This window comes from Gastrolobium bilobum, unplaced genomic scaffold (assembly GCF_033153095.1).
Source record: "Gastrolobium bilobum isolate Gb01-03AN ecotype WA unplaced genomic scaffold, APGP_CSIRO_Gbil_v1 utg6668, whole genome shotgun sequence".
Taxonomy (NCBI): domain Eukaryota; kingdom Viridiplantae; phylum Streptophyta; class Magnoliopsida; order Fabales; family Fabaceae; genus Gastrolobium; species Gastrolobium bilobum.
This window is the reverse complement of record NW_026898778.1, coordinates 426,895-452,077: the sequence shown is the minus strand read 5'-3', so window position 1 is coordinate 452,077 and position 25,183 is coordinate 426,895. Positions and strand designations below refer to the sequence as shown.

Here is a 25,183-nt window from a genome sequence, read left to right as displayed (position 1 = left end):
AAGTCACTGTTTCTGGTTTAAATGATCATCACAAAGCCCAAGCTTGGTCAAAACGCCGCTCAGAATTCATGTGCTCATCCCATTACCTATCTTTTGCTTATCAAATGGTGATAGTTCAGTTGGTACATGAGAACTAAGCAGGTAGGGATATGTATTTAAATCTCTCAGTACCACTTTTGGGAGGAGTTTAAAGCCTTGATCCTAGACTCAACTCGAATCGAATTAATTGCGAAACAATGAAGCGATTGAAATATTTCAAAAAAAAAAAAAACTATGCAATGGCAGAAACCATGTATTATATGAAGACGATATCTATAAAAATAAATAAATATATAGCTATTGTCTTTATACGAATTGTATTGAAGACTTGTTAGTTATTTATACTCAAATCATGTTACTAGATTGAACGGCATTGATAAAATTGGTCAATTTCTTTGACTAAACTTTTATTAACAGATTATATTAAATGATATTATCAGTTTTTGTTGGGACTTATAATATACTTTATAACTTGAAATGGAATAACTTTTTTTACTCTAAGCATTTTTCACCCTAAAAATACGTACTTACAGTTAGCACTAATTGATAAAATTCTGAGCAACTTTATTTTGTTGAATATATTAATAATATATTTTAAATAATAAGTTTACATATAAGTTCAATAAATACGAATATGATTATTTGAGTTTATATGAACTGTTGCTCAATAACTTGCATTAATTTTAAGATTTTTCCTAAACTGAAGATAATATTGTTAAACATTTCAAATCTAATACTTCTTGATATAATACTTCAAACATTTCTAAACTTTTGTGAAACCCATAACCTCGAATATATTTAACTTCGTATTAGAAGCTTTGTTTGGGGCGAACTTCTGTGCGGACTTACATGGCTATGCTGGGAGTCACCAGCACTGATAGATTAAAGGATTGGAGTGGCCCTCCTCCTGGGTCATATATATACCCTTCTATGCTTGGTGCCCTTGGCACTGTTCGGTTTTGTTAGTTTCTGGTTTTCTTTCTTTTTTTTCGTTGCACCAAAAATATTAGGGGTTTTGATTTTGTAGACCTAATTAAAAGGATAATGTATATACGTAGTGGTAGTACATAATATTAGACTCACGTACGTTTATCTTTCCCCACGTTATACGAAGTGAATCATAATAAGTTGCAGCCTGGTTGGTCAAAGTCATGACACCATTTTTGTTGTCACTTCATGGGTTCAAAGTCATGGCTTCCTTCTTTATTAATTAAGTGGACCTAACATGCATATGAAATTATAAACTAATTATAAACTGGGTCCTCACCATTTTTCGCATTTATGTTTGCTTCAAGACTCTATGGTCAAGCTTACGAATATTTAAGCGACTCATATATATTTGCAAAAAATACTTCAATAGTACAATCTTAAATGCTTTTTATATTTTTATTTATTTTCAATTTTCAATTTTGTTAAGATTACATTTGATTAAACATTTTTCGTGGTAAACTATGTTAGCTTTCTTCATTTAGATTCTGATACGAGATGCATGATAATTACGGAGATTTGGGATGTAACTTCCCTTTATGTTTTGGCCCAAAACATAAAGGCCCACGAATTGCTTGGACTATCAGATAGTTTGTGTATTTGGGCCTCCTTAGACCTAAAGGCCCACGAATTGCTTATGTGGGCAAACCGATTATCAGCCTAACTCAAGACTCGGGTGCTTTAATTAAAAAAGCTATGATTTATTACAAAAAAAAAAAAAAAAAAAAAACCCTATGATTAACATTAGTGGTTAATTGTTAATGAATTATTTATCTATTTTCATTAGTTTTTAGCCGGTAATGAGTATACTTTGATGATTTTGGTTACTAATTAATTGTTTATTTATTTTAATGTGGACAAATTCTATTTATATTATAACCTTGCAAATATAGTTTGTTGAATGGTAAATATTTAATTGATATTTATTTATATTCAAGTTGCTCATAAACATTTAATTCATCATTACTTTGCATACTTGAGCATTTTTATTTTTTTATTTTTTTTAATATGTTTAGATTATTACAATTTACATTATTGACTTTAGAATAATTATATGAAGGTGATCTGGCTTGTGAGTTCAATTTCTATGAATTATCTGGCATCCAAATAATTTTAACACAACTGCATATTCGGGATTTGAACTCAAGACAATTGATTAAGCTAGAACAACCTTCCCCAATTGATCCACGTGCTTGATGTTTCATGTTATTTTTTCCTTGTGCATGATCAATTCAACTTTATTTTCCAGAGATCAGTTTTCAAGGATTTTTAAAATGGGTCAACTAAGATTTAATATTTTTCTTTGAGATACAAAGAATAGGTTATTAGCATTTATTTTGTCTTTCTTTCTCCTCCGGATTATAACTACTTTCTTGAACTTTTAGGAAAAACATTAAACCCTTAAAAATAAAAACTTTTACCTAATTAAATAAATTAATGCGGTTCCCTTTTTCATAGTTTTACTTTGCTTTCAACCAAGGTGATAGTCATAACTCTATTGATCAATAACATTATTTTAATTTTATTCTCTATCTTTTATCAAGAGTTTGTTTAATTTTATTTTTCATAACATGTTATTAGCATTTATTTAAGGGTTTAAAGTTTCTAAATTTACTTTAGATAACTTTATATAATATTTATCATAATACACACATAAAAGTGTGTGGGGTCCATGTGGATCTATGTGAAGAGAAGAGAGAGAAAAAAACACGGCCCACACAAACTTTTATATGTGTATTTTGGTGAACATTAGATAAAGTTATCTAAAGTAATTTTAGAAATTGTAAACCCTTTATTTATAGCATATGAGTGAAAGATTGATTAAATGGAAGCTTCGTTAATATAGTAGTATCTTCTACCATTTTTTTGTCGAATTAACGTAATCCATGCCTTTATTTTTTTTCCATTGCTTTCTCCGTGTTAATTTTAGCGTAGGATTTGTCTGTGTGTGTTTTTTTGTCTATGTTTGATCTTGTTGAATCGAGATGTCCAATCGAATTAATCAATATTAGATCTGTGTTCTCTCTTAAGTATCTATGAGGAAGATACCTTAAAGAAAAACTAATCGTTGTGCATTATAATAAACGACATAACCAAGGCGTGAGGTATATGCATAGTGATAGAAAAGAGAGATATGGTTCAAAAGTGCGTACCTATAGGCTTTATCTTTTATTTATAGGATTTACATGTGGATAATGAAATTCTAGACCTTTGGTGAATTTTTGGGGGTCCAATGCAATCAATTGATGTCGCTCTAGAATTAGTATAATTAAGGAATCTTTTCTTAATTTCTCTCTTAACTATTTGCCTTTCATGGGATTTCTAGAGTGTGGCCCTTTATGTCAGGTCCATAAGAGTTACCCCTCAGCACGATAGTTCGGGTTGCCGGGGTGTAATAGTTGTTGTCTCCGTTTGATGGAGTTATCTTTTTTCTCCGACAATCATTAGGTTAAAACCTTTCTTGGTCTGGTTTAATCAGTTCGCCATTTGCGGTTGTTGCGAACACGACAAGTATACCGTTCGTTTCAAGTAATAAAGTGATAAGTAGAGTATCGTTCCCACGAGGATTAATGCACCAAGTAGTAGTTTAACTATTCTCCTTAAGTTGGAAAATAAAAATTGATTTGATTTGTGAAAGTAATTTAAAAACAGAATTTAAAATAAACTAATAATTAAAAATAGAAAATTAAAAACAATTATTTTTCAACGCATGCATGAAAAGATCAAGAACGCGAGAAAATATTGATGAAAAATTTATAAAAAGGAAGTAGCCATGATGCACTTCACCTCTGATCCTCCCTTATATTCTTATATTGTATTTTATAATTTAATTAATTCGTTTGTTCAGATAATTCATTATTTCCCTATAAAATAGTTGAACCCTAATGTCTTAGTGATTTCAACACTTTAACCCAATCAGAATTCTAATGTCTTAGTAATCCCTCTTGAATTAAGCATTAAGCAAATGAATTATGAGTCTGCAATTTATGTAAGCCTATGTCTAGATCATACACAAATTGTTATTCTACCTTTGTCCAGATTAAAATCTCAATATGTCTATTGTGAATTCTAACCCTCAAAGCCCTATAATTTAGAGTGGCCAATTCTAAACAAGATATGGAAAAATTAACACAGGTAGAATAAAACAAACTAACTAATTAACTTATAAAATATCAATACAGAAAATATAAAGGATTCACATCGGGTCCGTGATCCCAACTACAAAAAGAAACTAGCCAGACATAGCTGACTTAAACAAATTAAAGAAATAAAAAGTATTCATGAAAACAATAAAGAAACAGAAGAAGTATGAATTCTGTGGAGAGAAAACATGGAACACAATTATCTTAAGAGATCAGACTGCTATGCATGTATAACTTCCTTGTTAAAAATTTCAAACAATGCTTTTCAGTTTTATCAAGAAATTCAGATCATAACTTGAATGTTCCTCACTAGATAAATATATACTCTCATCGCTCTAATGTTTGATGGGTTCAACACTCATTCCATCAGTGTAGTAGTAATTTCATAGGCTTGATCATATTCTCAAATTCCTAATATTGAGGAACTCATTTAACATGCATAAACTGATCAAAAGGTCATGAAAGGTTATAACTTGGCCTGGTTTGGGGGTAAGAATCTTTTGGACAGAGGCTGATTAATTGTTGAGACTGAAATACTGAGATTGTTGACAATACTTTCTTCTCAGTCTTTAATTCTGCCACTTTTCGTCATTTCGTGATTCTTATTCCCTTTGTCACTACCTTTCACTTTTCTTTCCTTGTTTGCAGACGTTTTCTTTCTGTTCTCTTTTGAGCTGCATTTTTGCAGACCATTCTTCTTTTCCTTTTTCAACTCACTTAACTTTTCTTTTGAGAAATATCTTGACTTTTTCTTTTGATCGGCATTTCAATCTCTTTAAAGGTGTGTGAATGGAGAATTGGTTAAGTAATTTTCATCAGATTTTTGAATAAATTGGTCTAAGGCTCAAAGGGGCTAACAATGGAAATCCTTTCTAGGTAGGTTATTTGGCTCTAAGTTAACAAGAATGAACATTCCTTTATCATGTCAATAATGCATGCAAACTAGAGAAATAGATCAAGTTCTAGAAGACTACTATAGTGAGGCCTCTTTGAAATTTTTTACTGTTTAGGCTCAATTCTCACAGGTTTAATTCAAGCTAGAATCTAATTTCAAAAGTTCACATCAAGCATTATCCAAAAATTATTCATCAAAGCAGTTATACAAACGAGAATTCATCACTCTCAGATTATCTAAAATTTTAATGCTCCACAGATATCATGCTTCTTATGATTCAATCTAGTTGATTACTCAGTAAGCTTTGCAAAATCTAGGAATGCTTTTGTCAAGAATTCACTTTTTTTTTGGTTTTTTGATTTTTTTCTAAAAAAAAATTGAATTAAAAAAAATAGCAGAAATTAATAAAAAGAAAGGTTAAAGTATCTCCCCTTTTACAGAAATTTTTTTTGTTAGACGTCTCTGTTGTGCAATTTCGCGGTTAGTAGTTATCTCATCTGGTATGCACCCAATTCCCAGATTTAGAATTTTGTTGTCCTCAGCAATAAAATAAACTAGTAGAGTGAAACTACTTATGCGTAGGTGGAACACACACACTTGTTAAACGTCAAACAGAATAATCATAAACTCAATATGTAAAAGGAGACATAGTCAAACCATAATCTCAAAAAAAAATGAAAAAAAATAAAATACTAAAGTCAAGTAAATGGTGAGGACACTGGCGCTGACAGCGTGGAGTTCACGGTGTGAGCGCGGAGCTCACTCGAATTTTTTTTGGAAATGATGGTTATGGAAGCGTTGATATCACGATGTTGGCGCGGGTTATTCGTAATTTCTGGCGCTGATAGCGCCAAATCCACGCTGTGAGCGCGGAGCTACTGTCTCTTTTTCATTTTCTGGCGCTACTAGCGCCATGTTGGCGCTGATAGCGCCAATTCCCAGATTTTAAACTTTTTCATGTGGTCACTAATTCACCAATTACCTCACTTTCTTAAATTAAAACTACCTAGTAAAGATAAAATGAATAAAACAAAAAATGACTATTGGGTTGCATCCCAACTAGCGCTTGTTTAACATCACGAGCTTGACGTACCCTTTATGATTACGGTGGTTGAAAGCACGCTACCATTGATGACCCAATCTTCTTGGTCTAGTATTGTGTCCTTCCATGATCATATGCACGCGGGTGAGGAGGAGGTTTCTCAAGAACTTTAAAATTAGTTTTTACAAGTTTTTTCTTTCTCTTGGGCTTTTCCATCTTCACCTTTAGCTTGCTTTCCTCATGCTGCTGATGGACTTCCTTCTTGTTCCCTTCCTCAACCCTCTTCTCCGCAATGTAGTTAACTTGATCTTTAGGTTGAGATGCAGGCAAATGAGCATCACTTGTAAGTACCTTGAATGTTTCTTGCTCTCCATCCACGCGCATTATTAACTCACCCTTAGGTACATCGATTAGCGCTCCTGAGATTGCTAAGAATGGCCTCCCGAAGATCATAGGCACACTGGTATCTTCATCAATGTCAAAAATAACAAAATCAACAGGAATTAGAAATTTGTTTACCTTGACGAGCACATCTTCCACAATAACATGTGCTTGCTTTGTTGAGCGATCGGCCAGTTGAACATTCATCCTCGTTGGCTTGACTTCACCAATTCCCAGCTTCTTCATCAGGGTGAGGGGCATCACATTTATGCTGGCACCAAGATCGCATAAGACTTTCTCTATGGTCATCTTGCCGATGGTGCATGGAATACTGAAGCTCCCTGCATCCTTCAACTTTGGAGGAAATTTTTTCTGTAGGATTGCACTACACTCCTCTGTTAGCGTGATAGGTTCGTCCTCTGTGAGCTTCTGCTTCTTAGACAATGTCTCCTTCAGGAACTTTGCATACAGAGGAATTTTCTCCAGAGCTTCTACAAAAGAAATGTTAATTTACAATTTCTTAAAAATATCTAAACATTTTGTTGCTTGCTCCCCATGGGATATGAAGGTTTCTCAAAACGTGAAAAATCTCATTGCTTCTTCTGAACTACAGGAGGTTTCTCTTTTGCTTCTTCCTTGCCTTCTTGAGTGTGATCATCCTTTCCTGTAGGAGCTTCCACTTTTTCTAGATTCTCGCTTTTAGTAGTGATGGCATTGCAGTGCTCCCTTGGGTTGATTATAGTGTCACTGGGGAATGTTCCAGGACTTCTCTCAGCTAATTGTCTTGACAACTGCCCAATTTGAGTTTCTAGATTTCTGATTGAAGCATCTTGATTTTTATGATGAGTCCTGGTCTCGTTCATGAACGCTTCAGTTGTCTTTGTCAACTGTTTCGGTTCTTTCTCTAGCTCAGATGTTTGAGTTTGTGAAATTGGAGGAGGTTGTAAATATTGGTCGGATTTGTAATCTAAACCTCCCCCTTGAAATCTCCTTTGGAAGTTGTTTCCAGGAGCATTGTTCTGGTTTCTCTGGAAGTTCTGCTGTGGTCTTGGATCATACCAGACTCCATTAACTTGAAAGGAATCAGCTCCTATAAGTGTTGGGCATTCGATGGTCTCATGCTCTCCTTTGCAATACTCACAGTTAAACGAGTTAACTTGAGCTATCGAAAGTTGCATCTTTTCCAACTTAGCATTCAAACTGACTATCTGTTGAGATAAGATCTTTTGTTCTGCTAGCGATGCATCATTGTTTCCCAATTGCAGAATTCCCCTTCTTGGTTGAATTGGTTGAACTGCCATTGATGCATTCTCAGCCCTCGACATGAAATCGATCAGGTCTAAAGTTTGAGCTGCTATCTTCTTTGCTATGGTCCCACCGGCTGCACCATTGACAATCATTCTGGAGTCTGGTGTCATTCCATTATAGAAGACTCTGACCTTCTTTCCGTCTGGCAGATCATACGCGGGGCACCTTCTGATCAGTTCTTGGAATCTGGTCCAAGCTGCACATAGAGTTTCTCCTGGTTGTTGAGTGAAGTTGGTGATTTCATTCACCAACTTGTTGTATTTCTCCCTAGAGAAGTGCTCTGCGAAGAATTTAGCCGCCAGTTCATCCCACGTTCTGATGCTGTTGGGGGCTTGTCTATTCAACCATCTCAGAGTGTTTCCTGTTACAGCAAAAGGGAACAGTCGGAGTCTAATTGCATCATCGGACACCCCGTTATGCTTGGTAGTGTCACAGATTCTCAAAAATCTGTCCATGAAATCATGGGGGTCTTCATAACCTTCCCCACCAAATGGATTTTTCTCCACCAAGATATCAGTGCTGGCTGGATATCAAAATTGTTAGTGTTGATTGGTGGTCTGACGATGCTAGAATTTGGCCTTGTGAACAGTGGAGCCAAGATTGACTCCATCAATTCTTCCTCCGGTGGTGGATTCAGTGTTGCCATCTCGGGTTTCGCTTTTGGGTCTGAACTCGAGGATTCCTCTTTCTTCCTTAGCTTGGTTAGCTTCCGGTTTTTCTTTGCAGTTTTCTCGATTTCTGGATCAAACTGAAAAGGTTCGCTGTTAGCTTTACCTCGCATAAAAGAGAGAAATCAATCAGTAACAAAATAAAAATTAATTTTTTTTATAATTAAGTTTTTTTAAAAACAATAACAATAAAATAAATAATAAATAAATAAATAAATAAATAAAATCGAAATAAATAAAAGAGTAAATACCCTTTTTGGTCCTCAGCAAATTTCACGACACCCGTTTTAGTCCCTAGCAAATAAAAAGGTCCATCGTGGTCCCTAAGAAATTCAAAATAGACCCATTTAGTTGAAATCGTGGTCCCTCACAAATTCAAAAAAGACCCATATTAGTCCCTAAAAGAACTAAAATGAGTCCATTTTGAATTTTTTAGGGACAACGATAAGCCTTTTTATTTGCTAGGGACTAAAACGGACATCGTAAAATTTGCTGAGGACCAAAAAAGGTATTTACTCTAAATAAAAAGTAAAAAATAAAAAAATTATATTTTTTTTAAAAAAGAAAAGAAAAAGAAAATAAATAAATAAATAAAATAAAAGTCCAATCTTAAAGATCGAAAGTTAAAAATAATATTAGCGTAAATAATCCTCGGCAACGGCGCCAAAAACTTGTTACGAACACGGCAAGTATACCATTCGTTTCATGTAATAAAGTGATAAGTAGAGTATCGTTTCCACGAGGCTTAATACACCACGTACTAGTTTAACTATTCTTTTTTTTTTTTTGGTAACATCTAGTTTAACTATTCTCCTTAAGTTGGAAAATAAAAATTGATTTGAATTGTGAAAGTAATTTAAAAACAGAATTTAAAATAAAATAATAATTAAAAACAGAAAATTAAAAACAATTAATTTTCAACGCATGCAAGAAAAGATCAAGAACGCGAGAAAATATTGATGAAAAATTTATAAAAAGGAAGTAGCCAAGATGCAATTCACCTCTGATCCTCCCTTATATTCCTATATTGTATTTTATAATTTAATTAATTAGTTTGTTCAGACAATTCATTTTTCCTATAAAATAGTTGAACCCTAATGTCTTAGTGATTTCAACCCTTTAACCCTAGATCATACACAAATTGTTATTCTACCTTTGTCCAGATTAAAACTCCAATATGTCTATTGTGAATTCTAACCCTCAAAGCCTATAATTTAGAGTGGCCAATTCTAAACAGGATATGGAAAAATTAACAAGGGTAGAATAAAATAAACTAACTAATTAACTTATAAAATATCAATACAGAAAATATAAAGGATTCACATAGGGTCCATGATCCCAACTACAAAAAGAAATTAGCCAGACATAGTTGGCTTAAACAAATTAAAGAAATAAAAAGTATTCATGAAAACAATAAAGAAACAGAAGAAGAAGATGAAGATGAAGAATCAATGGTCTTCGTTCTTCAACTCCGTCGGAATCCTGATCTCTAGCGTGAGCCTCCAAGAATTCTCTCCAGCCAAAGATGTTTTGCTCTGAGGTCTGAGTCTCTATTTATAGAGTTTATGCCTTGCTTAGAAATCGTGATCAAATCTTCATTGTGTATCTTGGATTCAATCTTTCTGATACAATTCTGAGATAAGTTGAAGATTTTCCTACAAAAATATAATAAAATTAGTGACAAGATCTCTGATTGAGATTTATCAATTTAATAACAATTATAACCCTTTTATCCAAGATTGATCAAGATTCTTTCTCTTTTTGGCTTAAAATCATATATATGCTGGAGGCATATCAAACAATTCCCAGATTTGAACCACTGTTCTTGTGTGAAGGTGGGCTTCTCTACCGCACCCTTCTACGCAGGTCAAATGTAAGAACCAGATCTCACTGCTCATGACCAGAGTGATCTTCATTCCATTGCAGCAAAGAAACATGATTAATGCTGGCAAGCTCTGTTGCTCTTCTTATCTTATAGTCGCATCCATGATCTCAAAATTTCATTCAAGATGCAAATGACAGTAACTAGGATCTTTATCTTCCCTAGTGCTACTTTTGGAGTACCATTAGATGGTTGGTGGCTTGTATACAAAGTATATGAGTGTTGTAATAAGGGTTTTAGCTTTGCGAGGCACTGCATGTTTAGGTGATAAGTATGATCGACATTGTAAGTCTGAGATTTAGGAGGGAATCTTGTCTTTGAACAGAATGCAGATAACAAGGCTAGATCCTTCATAAAAAATTAAATGAAAGATATAAACGAGAGCAACCAACATAAATATAGTATAAAGAAAGACATTAAATAAAAATTAAGCCATGGGAGAGTCTAATGTCCCTCTTATGGCGTAACCCGAGAATAAAATTATCCAATTGAGGATGTTCTTCAATCTAATCATTTGTCTCAGCCTAGCGGCCGAAGTTCTGGTTCATGCCTTGGCCTTTTTATATTTGAGTCTTTGATGACAGAAGAACGCACACTCCTTAAGGCATTCCAAAGTGGATCCCATCATAATGTTTCTTTAACCATTTAGATGAAGATGCACCATGAATTTTTAGATCTGCCAAGGAAAAGGTTGTGCTCTTTTTATTCGATTGGGTCCCACCTTATGTTTAGTGTATGAAAGCAGGTTTGGTCGTGCTCCTTTGATGGCCAACAAAATGCGAGAGGCTGATGGAAATTCGACGTTGGAAAGTGCCTTACTCAACTTTCATGGTGGATTGGGCACTTGAATATTGTGATGGTATTGATGAGGTTACCTTCTTGTGCTCTGCACCCATCGTATTAGGATTTAGTTATTGCGGCAGCTATTATGTGTTCACCATTATTGGGTGGGAATCAAAGTTTATCGGTTCCCATACAGCGCCAATGTTCAATATTGTTAGATCGAGATGCCCAATCGAAGATTGGTTAATCAATATTGGATCTATGTTCTCTCTTAGGTATCTGTGAGGGAGATACCTTAAAGGAAAACAAATCATTGTGCACTATAATAGACGGCATAGTCAAGGCGTGGCGTGTGCACACAATGATAGCTAAGAGAGAGGGTTCAAAAGTGCGTTCCTATAGGCTTTATCTCCTATTTATAGATAGTTTACTTTTGGGTAGTGAAATCTGGACCTTTGGTGAATTTTTAGGGGGTCCAATGCTTGATCCATTGTTGTCACACTAGGATTAGTATAATTAAGAAATCTTTCCTTATTTTTTCTCTTAATTATTTTTTGCCCTTCTTGAACATTCTAGAATGTGAGTCTTTATATCAGGTCCATAACAGTCTGAAAAATGTATCTTATGTTTCATCCATGATTTATTTTACTGACACATATTCTTGAATAATCTATTTTCTTATCTTAAATTAAATTCATTGCTATTGATAAATTATTGGAAAACCCATGAATTGTGGGTCATTAATTTTCAGATTGCACAAAAGAAGGAAATCAAGCATTCTTGTAGTATTGCACAAAATCAATCATTTTCTAGGTCATTACTTATATATGAAGAAAATTGTGTTACAATTCCTAAAAGACTAAACCTTTAGATTAAGATTGAAATTCAAAAAAATCCAATCAATTTATGAAATAATTTAAAAGAAAAAATATTGCACCTTTTTATTGAAATATGCTTATGGAAAAGAGTACTAAGAAGGTTTTAGAAAATATTCAAAATAAATTGGGAAAAATTCAAATACCCCCTATGGTTTGTCTTTGAATTGTTTACCCCGTGTGCTTCTTCTTTTTTTATCATTTACCCCCTGTGTTTTTTTCTATCGAAGTTCCTCCTTAACAATGTCAGAGTTTTTAACTAATATGACTATTCTATCATTCTTACAAAAACACAGTTCAGTTATCTTGTGTCAAAGGTTTTTAAGTTCCTTCCTTCGAATAGGTTTCACTAAAAAATCAACTACACCTTTTGACACACACTTGAAGGTTATATCCATTCGTACAACTGCATGCATTTCAACAAGCATAGTAAAACAAAACACCAAATGGACAAAAGTCATTGAAAGCATATACTTAAATTTGGTATAAAGTATAATTACGGAATGACACTTACTAATCACATGGATATTCTCCAAAGCTTTGTGGCTCATGATCTTGCACAAAAGACCTATTCCTGATAAAATAGGCATAACTACCTCTGTTAGGATAAGATCAATGTGATTTCCTAGATATTCTAGGATTTTCCACGCCTGAAGGCTGTAAATAGCATAAATGGAGAAAAGTAGATTTTAAGAATTATGGCTTTCATTGTTTAAGTACCTATTTGTTAGAGAGACAATTCAATTTGCAAAAGAATAAAATGGATATAAAGATGCAATTAAAACCACCTGAAGTCCCGCTGTTTATTAACAATTTTGTATGCAAAAAGATTGTAGCCAATCCCTGTACTGGAAGCAAGGAAGCATTATCCTCATGTTTCAGTTTAAAATTTGCCATTAACACAAGGGATTATTCCATCTATGTATAGTTTATCATATTTCAACATAAAACACGCAAAAATATCTTCAAATTACTGCAGAACATAGTAACTATGTCACATGACTCCAAAGGTTGGATTCAAATATTGGGTATTAGAGTATACATGTACTACTGGCAGTAACTATGTATTACCATTAGTTATTATACTATTGTTATCATGCCACAAAGGTAGCTGAAATGTGTTTTTGTAAGAAGGATAGAATAATTTCAACACTTTAAGGATGAACTTGGATGGAAAAAAGTACATGGGGTAAATGATAAAAAAAAGCACATGGGGTAAGTGATTCAAAGCAAACCATAAAAGGTATTTGAACTTTTCCCAAATAAATTTCATACTTTCTTGTAGTTGAATAAAATAACCAGTTATTGTGAAAGATTATGAAATTTGCATAAATAGCTCAATTCCATCTTTGAAGTGAATGCTAGTTTTAATTTTAACAATATAAAGATTGTGATTATTGTCATAAAATTTGTTATTATTGTTAATACTTTCAACTTTTATTATAAGAATACATCACATAAGAAACGAAAAGAAAATAAAAAGAAAAATAGTGGGAATAATAAGAAATCTAAGAATCTATAAAAATACTTATGTTTTGGCATAACAGAATATTGGAAATGTGTTTTATTGTATATTTACCCATAAATATTAAGGGAAAATTATTGATAGGGTATTTTGAAAATTTCACTTCTCTCCTATATTATAAATTTTATTAAAATACACTGCATTATTTTTTCTTTTCACATATTGTAAAATAATATTGTTTTTGGGTTGCAAGAAATAACTTTATTTCTTGTGACATAGAAACGTTAATGCCAAATATTAATTATCCCAACTGAATTTCTTCCACTTTTAGAAGTGAATATAATGATGCTATGTCATAGTTGAATCTTTTGAAATTCTTGAGCATATTTCAGGTGATATTTGTGAGTAATTCATTCATCATGTGAATTAAGATGATATGCACAACCTGATACGATGATGTGAACCAACTTGAATTTGATTGGGTTCGGTTTGGGTTGACACTGTTTTTTCCCCAAGAAACTGAAAAGCCACTGGTGCATCAATTTGGATCTTAATTGGCCTGCTTGCTACTGGGCCCGTGACCAACCTTATATTTGAATATAAGAAAACTTGTGTATGATTAGGATTTAATTATTGGAAAACATGTATATATGTTTATGATTTGATGATTTTGGATACCTCATTCCTAAACTATAAACACTCTGTTAAGTGCCTTATGTAATACACACATTTGATCTGATCTTGATGAGTTACATTTTCTATTTCTGTTATGTCCTCTATCTCTTGAGTTTATATTTATTTTCATAACAATAAATAATTGTTAACGTTATTATACTTATATTTCCAAAAATAATAAATATTTACATATATATTTTTATCCCAAAAATTAAAATATATTTAAAATAACATAAATTTATCTAGAGCTACTCAAATTATTTACAGTAAAAATCATTATAATTTTTTGCTGAGAATATATATAGGGGTTTCAACTTCTCATTCAACAGAAGATCAAATTTTTTGCAGCAGACTCATGGGGAGCCATGCTTTCCTTTTTTTATTTTTTTTAATTAAATCATAAATTTTATTTCAAGATCTGTGTCTATAGCAGAAGAGATCCCATTTTTTACAGCTGCATAAGAAGTGATTTCCCCATGTGTATATATATATATATATATATATATATATATATATATATATATATATAATGTTAAATTTAGTAATATTTAGTGATATATATAATGTTAAATTTAGTAATATTTAGTGATAATCAATTCGATTTCTTTCCATTGTGGACAACTGGGGCCACTTACAACCACCAAAATTATTAGCAGTTGTCGTCTTGTCGACTTGTTGGGTATAACATTATCTTTTTTATATCTTCCTTTAACCCATCAATTGAAATAATAATAATAAAAAGATATTTTGATGCGTGAATGTTGAGTTTGTTATAAAAACCAATTCCTTTTGATTCATTGGTCATACAAGTTTTTATTTTTATTTTTTGCAAGAATTCCTTTTTTGCTTCTAGGCTTTTTCTAACTTTTATATTAGTTGTTTGGGGTAGATTATATTTATAAATTTTTTGTTTACAAACTATAATATTTTCTATGGGTAGTACATAGTTAAATTTCTAAAGAAAGACAAAAAAAAACAACTTTGATATTGTAACTATATACTAACCGTAGTACATAGTTGTAATTTTTTATTCGCACCAAACCTTAGATCCAATCACATGACAAATTATTTTGCATATATATATATAAGGGCATGATATTCTTACATCGGTGTAAGAATAAGAAATCTTACACCAAATCTTGATCATTAATTTGCTTTCATCTAACGGCTCATATATCGAATAAATGAAAACCGTTAAATATAAATAAGATCAATAACCAATATTAAGAGTGTAACTTATACCGATGTAAAATGATCCTGACCGATATATATATATATATATATATATATATATATATATATATATATATATATATATGTTATTCCACCTACCTTTTTTTGGCCTACCTTTGTCTACCACTCTCCAACACCATTATATTAAAATCTCAATAGGAGAAAGAAATGATAAAGGTAGTTGAGATTTTCATCTAATAGTGTTGGAGAAAGATAGATAAAGGAAAACAGAAAAAAGGTAGGTAGAATAACATAACACACACATATATATTATGAATTTTAATTATCAAATTAACAAATAACAATGGATTCATTAGTTACTACTAGCTGTTATGCTATGTTGCACTGACATTGACATGGGACACATGACACGACACGATATCTCGAAAGATTAGTTCTAAAAAATATTAGATTTCGACATGTTAGGATATATTTTAATATTAAATAATATTTTTAATTTATATAATGTATATTATATTTAATTTTCAATAATTTTTAAAAATAAAACTAAAATTATAATACCCTTCAATTTTGCAGAGAAACATAAGATGTAAATATTTATTATTATATTTTAAAATTGAAAATCTCTTATACACTCCAGTTAGGGCCGACAAAATAGGCTTGGCTCGGCGGGCTGACCCGTCATTTTTTGGCGAGGAGGAGCAGAGCAGGACGCGAGTGAGCTGACTCATTTTTTGATGGATTGATGATGGGGCGAGCCGCCCACTTTGCCATCTCTAACTCCAGTAAGATTTATTTGATATCCATTTTTAATTTTTATTATATTAATTTGGTTAAATATCAATTAATTTTTTTCATGATATATAATGAAATTTCAAATATTATATATTTCAGAACATGTCACAGTATCGAGGAGGGTCAAAGTATTAAGAAATATCGGTATTTCAGATTTGTTAGAGTGTCAGTGCAATATAGTTGTTATGTTATAAAAATAATTAATATTTATAATATTTTTGAAAGAAATTATACAAATACAAGTAACGTTTTTTTTTTTTTTGGAAACAAAATATAAGTAACTTGTATAACACTGTCTATGTTGGTTTTCTAGAGAAAAAGGAAAAACAAATCTTTTTCGTATCAAGTGAATAGAGGATATTCGAAATCACGTGGCCAATGCTGTCCACGCAATTTGCCTTTTCGTTTGTTTGTTTATTATTTCTGGTTTTCTTCACATCACGCGCCTTCCGTGGCAAACACCAAATGCGCCTTTCTGTCCTTTCTCCGCAAGCACTTTCATCTATGTTACATTTATATCCATATAGGATACTCCAATAAGTTAATTTTATAAAATATTAAACTTCGAGAAGTTAAAATATATTTTGATATTAAATAATATTTAAATTTATATATTATATATTATATTTAATATTTAATAATTTAAAAAAATAAAGCTAAATTTACAATACTCATCAATTTTGTAAAGAAACATAAAATATCCTAAATATTTATATTAAACTTAATAAAATGATAATCGTAATCCAACAAATCTAATAATTATAATTAAAAACGCAATATGTCATAACCTTTGAATCCTTTTTTAAGTCCCTGCAACTCGTGTAGGAGTGTCGAAGAGTATCGAATATGACACTTCAAATTTTTTAAAGTGTCGATGCATCATAGTAGTCCACAACAATATTTTTTTTAGTTCCCTCAAGATATCTTCTAGTCGATAGCCGAATACTAATCCTTTCAAGACGTAAAGATCATCGAAGTGAATTTTGCCTCTACCAACAAAATCTCTTCCATACACATAACTAGAGTTGAATCCCTATGACATATTTAAAAGACTTAGCCACTTACCAACTGTCCTGAACTTTGTTGGTAATTTCACAATCACATTTTTAAAAAGAAATAATTTGAACAAATCATTAATTGACTAATAACCAAAACAAAAAATCCAATTAATGAAGTAGCAGAGTAATGTACTTATATTTCCTTTAACTCACTCTTTGTTAAAGTACATGAAGAGGTTGTATGAGGATAAAAGCCTACTCTTTATGATGCAAGATGCTATCATTAATATGAACTGAATATCGTATGTTTCCCTGGGCCCAGATGTAATTATATCAAGTTTCGGATTACATTGCACATTTCAAACATGTCGCATTGTCATAAGGTTGGCCTTTTCATTTAAAATTAATTTCGAATCAGCAGGGGAATGGAAATTTTTTGTCTGATAATAGAAAGCAAAATGCCAGATAGCATTTGGCTATTGCCATTTATTTATGGGAAAAGTATTTGTTATTTTAAATGATATAAAATTATATTATTTTAAAAAAAATATATAAAATAAATTTTTTATTTAAAATTTAATGTAAAAAAAAGTCATCCACTTTCTCTCTCATAAATTTTATTTTTTGTATTTATCTCTCTCTTATAATGACATAAGTTATGTCATTTAAAATGACAAACACCAAAATTGTTATTTATTTTAACGAATAAACGAAATCTCTGGGCCCATCTTTGCACCACCTATCCAACTTTAATAATTTTCGAAAAGATAATGCTATATATATCTATATATATGTGTATTTGAAATTTTATATGTATTTTAATGTATATTATTAGATTTTTATTTAAAATATGTAGAATGACTCATTAGATATTTTATACAAAAATTCACCCATCATTTAGTAACTTCACATTTAAATTTACTTTTATTTTCTTAAATATTGTTCAAACTATAATATTAGTTTGAAAATTACTTAGGATGCAATTGGCATGCTTCATGAATAAATATTAGTAACAGTTATAACATTGTGGCATACTGCACATATGATGAGGTCAAAAAAAAAATGAAAAAGAAATTATTGGTAAGATAATAAATAACTATTGGAACAGCAAGTTAACAAAATTTTTCTATCTCATTTACGAAACATGTGAAAAATTTTGTAGGTGAAAATCGTATTTTTCCTCATAATCATATTCAATGAGGTACATACTTAAAATGACAAATTCTGATTGGTATAGTATATTCTTCTTCTTGTGAAAATTCTCTCTGATTGGTGCTTTGAACAAGTTTCCTTCCTAGTTAGTGTGATAAGTATTAAGAATACTAATGTTACCTTCATATCATGATAAGAATCCTCTTATATAATGAACTTGGATAAAGTGATAAACCACTTCTCTCGTTTTCTCCATTAATTAACGAGATTAATGTTTATTAATAGGAGATAATTTTATCTCCTATACATAGGTAAAAATATATGCGAGATTCATATAAAATTATGTAAAGAGAAGAGAGAAAAAAAAAATATAAGTATCACGTACTTTTTTTTTTTTTTTTTGATAACAAGTATCACATACTTTTATGTATGTGATGTGTATGTTTGAAATAAAATTATTTTACACGAAATGAGAAATATTAATCTCTTAATTATATATTATAATTCATGAGAAAGAAAGAAACAAAACTTCCAATTTTAATTTTGTTGTGTTCCCGGTTGATTTTTGTCATAATCACACTTCGCTCATTATCCACCACCAGTTTAAAGGTCGCCAACTAGCTTAATGTTGCGAGGACTCGAGATATATACATCTTGTCAAAACGTGGCATTATGCTGAATCATATCTGCTATAATTTGTTCATACCCCGTTGGAATATCAAACTTCTCAAGTCATTCATTGGAAGGAAATCTATATTACACTCAAAAAACGATGAATCCTATGCCCATTACCATGATGTTTCTTTAGTCATATATAGTTCGATACCTGCTAAGGTAGCCTAGATATTAGTGAAGATTCTAGTATATGCATATAAATATATGTATATTCACCCCTTAAGGTAGAATATTTACATTTGGATTCTGATTCCATTGGTCTGTAAAGTTGTGGCTACCAGTGTCTGTGTGTGTGTGTGTGATAGGTGAGATTTGGGTTTTGACCTCTGATTTAGATGGAGCTGAAATTCTTCTCTTCCAATTCTGTGTCCACATCTGAGGTTGCCCATGTTGGAAGATCCTACTCCACTTTGCTCAACAGTTTCAGGCACAAAGTTGGAGTTAGATTTTCCACCCAGTTCAAGTGCCGCAGAGGTAACAATTACCCAAATAAATTCTCAGAGGTTTTTTTCCCCCTGTATATATGCATGAGACAGAACCTGCTTGTTTGTTTGAGCTATTCTTGTCTGGTAAACTGAATACCTGAATTAGCTTTAGCTGATGAGTTAGAAGCCATGGTTGGTTTCGGAACATGGGTTTAATTCTCTCTCATTTTCAATTTCAGGGTTGTTTCTCAGGACTTATGGTGCCTCTGATAACACTTATTTGGCAGATAATGCTTTCATTAGTTCAGTTGGTTCAGATAATCTTGCAGCAGAAACGAGTTCCCATCATATTAATGGAATAAATGGCTCAACTTCGAGCTTCTATTCCAGAAATCTTAGAGTACTTGATGCTTTTGATGATGAGTATGGGGGAGTTGTCATTGATCCAGATAGGTTACCACCCAATCCATCTGTTTTTGCACCTGTACTGCGTTTATCTCTTTCTCATTGGAAAAAGATGGTAAATCTTCTGTCCATGTTCTGATTCTCACTTTATATGCACTATGCTCAATTAGAAACTAATTACTATGTTTAAATGATTAATTATGATGTTTATTCTCACTTTATAACATTATCCGTAAGGCAAGCATGTCTATTATCTTGTAGGGAATGAGGGCTTCTATGATATATCCTGTTTGAGAAATCAAAAGACACGAGTATTTTCCATTTGATTTTACCATGTCTGATGATTTGCAGGGAAAGAAGGGAATTTGGCTTAAGTTGCCATTAGAGCAATCTGACCTTGTTCCAATTGCTGTGAAGGTAATTTAACTTCTCACATATCTACCAATGAAGAAATAAAGAAAATATTGTTGGAAATCGACACACACAAATCGAAAAAAAGAGAAAGGGAAGAGAGAAATCGACTCAGTGATTTACTCTGCTTTAATGTCCAGCTTGTTTGTACTATATTCACCTCACCAACACTCGTTACAAGTCACTCGGTTTACAAGGGTCCTCATCAGTATGCGAAGTATGAGTCATACCCAACAAATATTATATACATATGAGAGATCTCAGTATGTGTCATGTTCACTATGTACAAGTTCACAAAATAACTCAACAAACACACAACACACTAAAAGACCAGTAAATTCGTCCACTTATCTAACTTTATTCAGTTGACCTTTGTTTTTACTCATTGAAGAGTTGTTGAACCTTTGAGGTAACTCATTTTGGTATCAGGAAGGCTTTCAATACCACCATGCAGAGCCAGGATATGTGATGTTAACTTACTGGATTCCTGAAGGACTTTGCATGCTTCCAGCGAATGCATCACACCAAGTAGGAGTTGGGGGATTTGTCATCAATGACAACAATGAAGTATGATTGCTTCTATAACTAATACTAGAAAGAAGCATACTCATGCATATTGAATAACAAAGAAAGCAGGATATTCTGCACTTTGAAAAAGCTTTGCAAGGCACATTTTCAAGCTACTAAACGTTCTTCATTTCTTTTATATGATTGCAAAACAGTTCTTATCTAATTTGATTCATGCAAGCACTAACGTTGGTATAATTTCCTTTTATATATTTGTAAAGGTGCTTGTAGTGCAAGAGAAACACTGTTCTCCTGCAACTCTTGGTCTTTGGAAGATACCAACTGGATTCATTCTTGAGGTATTTAATTTAGTAGTTTCACCTAATTTTCTTAAATGCTCTACAAATGAAATAAAGGGCAAAAAGACAAATACCAGAATACAAGGCTCCCTGACATGCGAGGACAGGGGTAAAAATCGACTGCACGCAATCTTACCCCTCGCATTTTTGCCAAGAGGCAGTTTTCTAAACCGTGACTTTCCGATCACAAGGAGCAACCTTATCGCTGCTCCAAGGCTTACCCTCTGCTCTACAAACAAAATAGAAAACCAAATTAGAGATGGTGTTAAGTTGTAGTTTCATTTATCTAACTATGTTGCAACTTTAATTCTTTATCATTTGTCTGAATAATCTCAGGCAGAGGAGATATATACAGGAGCTGTAAGAGAAGTGAAGGAAGAAACGGGGGTAAGTTTGATGTACTTTTGAGATATTCGTCTGGTGTCAATTTATATTGAATATATTCACTAGGTTGTCACATAGTTACAATTCTGTAAAGTTAGGGCTTTCTTTTGATGCTAGCTGCTTAACGTTGCAGATTGATACAGAGTTTATTGAAGTCATAGCATTCAGGTAACATCACATACTCACAACCACGTTATCAAGAAAGTTATAATGTTTTTCTAATAAAATAAATTTAAAAAGTAACTATTGACTCTGTGTATATATTAAATTCATTTCAAATAACTTGTCACAATCTAATTATGATGTGATCTAAATTGAAAGGAATTGGATTACCGGAAGGAAGGGTTTCTATTGTAATCAACTACTTAGTTAGAGTCTGGTATGGTCATAGAATGCTACATAATTTAGTTTTTAATTCCATTGCTGCATTATTTTTCTTGTATATTTTTTAACAAACAAGATCTGATGAATTTCATCATCAATTCTAGGCATGCACATAATGTGGCCTTTGAGAAGTCAGATTTGTTCTTCATCTGCATGCTAAGACCTCTGTCATCTAACATCATAGTTGATGATCTTGAAGTTGCAGCAGCAAAGGTTAGATACCCTTACTCATTAAGACAAATTAAAGGAAACTTTTCTTTAGATGAATGGTGACCTATTAAATAGAGTATGTTTGTTCAGGTTATTTTACTCAAACTCCCATACATAGTTATAATAATCCTTTTTCTTCCTCAGAAATTTGAATATATGTTCAAGTAACTCTGGTTTGGATACAAGGATAAATTACATATGCACTATTAAGAGTTTTGGTGCACATCATTACATGAATTGGAGGTGGTTATTGTTGGGTTTCCTCTTTCAATGCTAAGTCCAAGCTCATTGAGGGGTTTCCTAAAACCCTTAACCCTAGATCTCACATCCTCTACATATTCATTAGTTGTGGGTGGAGACTAGGTCAGAAGATTGAGAGAAAAATATTTGAGTGATTTGTGAGCAAAGCTTTAAGCTTTGTATTTGAGAGATCTCTATAGAGAGTTTGAGTGAAACATCTCTAAGGAAGTTTGATTATCACCATTGTTGGAGAGGTTGTGTTAACCACCACATTGGTTAATTTTGATTCTTTGCATCCATTATTTTCATAGGGGACGTTTGAACTGAACTAGGTCCTGTGGGGTTTTACTTCTTCATTGGATAAAGTTTTCCCACGTTAAAATCTGCTTGTGTTCTCTCTCTTCTCTTTGTGTTTTTCGTTTTTCCGCTGTGTTGCCCGACCTGGTGAAGTTCAGGTCGAGGTAATTGCCGAGATCCGAGATCTAAGATCTTGTTGATTGATTTCCGCGTAAAAGGCTGCTAGCCGTGCTTGAGGGAACCGAGTTCCCAACAATTATTTCCTTGGAGTTCCTTACGTTTAATGTTCTCCATTCACATGGAGTAATCACCAAATGAAGCATAAGTTCGTTTTTTTGTTCTCCTTTTCTTATTTGCTTTGTTTGGTAAAACAGTTTTTAGTTTCTAAAGATTGATTTATGGATTTCCAATAACTCTTGTGTGATGTGATGCAGTGGATGCCCCTGGTTGAGTTTGTTGAGCAACCAAAAATCCAAGAAGACTCAATGTTCAAGAAGGTAGTAGATATCTTTATTGCTCGTCTTGGGAAGCGTTATTGTGGCCTATCAACTCATCAAATAGTTTCCAAGTTTGATGGCAAGGTGTCTTCCCTATACTACAATTTCATCGACAATGAAAATATCAACTGCATTGGAAATTAAGACTCTGAAAACTCAAAAGCACCCTAAGAACTGGGCTAACCACTACACTACAGATATATATGTAACATTTTTAAGTGCAATTTTATTTCTAAATGTATATAATATCTATAATAACAACGTTCCTCTGGAACATGTGTGACCATCACACTTGTTTCCCATGTACTGATGATGACCTTGTAAATAGAACATCCACTATATTAATGAGTCTCCATCTTATAATTTATGGAACCAAATCGGCATTTATATCTGTTATCATTTATTCGAATAAATAATATTTTTCTAATTTTTTTTAAATTTGAACGTGAAGATTTCGCCATCATCATAAAAAATTTTAGTCTAGCCCAAAAAGAAAATAGTAATTACAAAGAACGAAACAAAGTAGTCGCTGTGCCAGAACGAGCCCACTTCAAGTTTAGTGCTGATATTTTGAAAGCAATACAAAGATCTTACCCATGAATATCTCTCTCGCTATTGGCATTTTTGCTAGCACATGACGGGAATTTGGGCACAAAACGCTAGTGAGATTTGTTTTCAATGGACTAAGCGCGAAATTAGTGAACTGAACATTGCATCTTGGTAAAAAAAAGTAGCACAGTTTTTATGAATTTATTTATTTATATAGTTTTAATTTTGTTCAATAAGAGAAGAGGTAGATCCTTTGACATCAGTATCAAATTTGAAATTTGACGCCTTATTTGAGAGCAGTTAGATAAAAAAAATTGACGACTCTGATTTGTAAGTATAACACACCATTGATCTTTTTTTATCTAATAACTATCAAATGAGGTGTTGACACTGATGTCAAAGGAGTCTTTTTATCCTCCTATTTATGTAGAACTCACTCTTAAAATATGAAGAGATGCTCTTGTAAGTTTTTCACGCCATCTTGTGGAATAATGTACTTAATTAATTAGCTTTGCCATTTGCATTCAACTTTCACAATCAATCAAATGATGATAGTTCAGTTAGCACAAGAGAACTGAGCGTGAAGGTAAGAACATGTATTCAATCCTCCCCAGTATCATTTTTAAGAGGGATTTAAAGTCTTAATTTTGAGACTCGCCTCAAATAAAACTAATCACAAAGCAATAAATCGATTGAAATATCTCAAAATAAAAGTAAAAATATACGAGTCCTATTTAATATGAGTTGAATCTTGACCTTTCACAGTGAATTTAAGATGAGTTGCGTCCTGTACCCTTCCACGGGTAGTAACATCATTGGTCTATTGTTGCATTTGTCACAAATTTGCTAGTAAATTCGGAGTCAAAATGGCGAAGAACTTGGAGTAGGTTGGCATCTTCTCACAACCATAGAAAGACAACGCCATGTGAGTTTTCAGAGCTCCATAGATAATTATTAAGTTTCAATAATTGCCAAACCAAAATCGGTGGTCCATTCAATCTTAACGGACATGGTTGTTTTTTGGTCTTGCATGGACATACTCATTATTTAAAATTTTCAACAAGCTGTAGCTTTATACATGCTTCATTCAAATTATATTATATAATTTTTTACTCGGGATGATAAACGAATCAGGGCATTTAACTCGACTCGTGAAGGCCTGAGCTTACATGCCTAATATTAGTTGTTGGAACCAGGCTTGGACTTGTATAAAAGCTCGTTTAATAAAAAGGCTTCAGACTCTAATTCAAAAGCTCGACCTTAGAGCCTCTTAGACTGGCCTAATATATTAATTTTTATTTTATATTTTTTATACTACTTGTAATAGCCATATTTCTCTCCTCAATCCATCTCACTCCATTTTATTAGTTAAATAGACTTTTTGAATGATTTTGTTTTATATTATGCTATTTGGATATACATTAACTTCATGAATATTTATGGAATTACTAGTGTTGTTGATTGTATATTCTGTTTGGATAAATTTGCTGTCTTATTTTTTTAATCAGGTTAAATCAGACTTTTATTTTTTATAAATAAGTCAGGCCACAGGTCGATA

General features: G+C 32.3%; 2 protein-coding genes across 3 annotated transcripts; one reads left to right on the top strand and one right to left on the bottom strand.

The window, feature by feature from the left end:
* Positions 1-7,077: 7,077 nt before the first annotated feature.
* Positions 7,078-8,250, bottom strand: LOC133284092 (uncharacterized). The gene has a single exon (XM_061481070.1). The coding sequence runs from the start codon at positions 8,248-8,250 to the stop codon at positions 7,078-7,080; it is 1,173 nt and encodes a 390-aa protein (XP_061337054.1).
* Positions 8,251-18,939: 10,689 nt separating this feature from the next.
* On the top strand, positions 18,940-23,452 carry LOC133284066 (nudix hydrolase 8). 2 transcript variants are annotated; one of them, XM_061481030.1, is made up of 9 exons: positions 18,940-19,431; positions 19,622-19,902; positions 20,139-20,204; positions 20,628-20,765; positions 20,987-21,064; positions 21,401-21,451; positions 21,582-21,616; positions 21,770-21,827; positions 21,937-22,045. In XM_061481030.1, the coding sequence occupies exons 1-8, from the start codon at positions 19,293-19,295 to the stop codon at positions 21,819-21,821; spliced, it is 840 nt and encodes a 279-aa protein (XP_061337014.1). In that variant the 5' UTR covers positions 18,940-19,292; the 3' UTR covers positions 21,822-21,827; positions 21,937-22,045. The 2 variants fall into 2 exon arrangements, with proteins under 2 accessions (XP_061337014.1, XP_061337013.1); XM_061481029.1 differs by lacking the exon at positions 21,770-21,827 and adding an exon at positions 23,014-23,452 and having other exon boundaries at positions 18,942-19,431.
* Positions 23,453-25,183: the final 1,731 nt, after the last annotated feature.

Coding starts and splice junctions, on each gene's coding strand:
- LOC133284092 (XM_061481070.1), bottom strand. CDS start 8,250: ATGGACAGATTTTTGAGAATCTGTGACACTACCAAGCATAACGGGGTG.
- LOC133284066 (XM_061481029.1), top strand. CDS start 19,293: ATGGAGCTGAAATTCTTCTCTTCCAATTCTGTGTCCACATCTGAGGTT. Junction 19,903..20,138: donor TTTCTCATTGGAAAAAGATG/GTAAATCTTCTG, acceptor GATGATTTGCAG/GGAAAGAAGGGAATTTGGCT. Junction 20,766..20,986: donor TCATCAATGACAACAATGAA/GTATGATTGCTT, acceptor ATATTTGTAAAG/GTGCTTGTAGTGCAAGAGAA.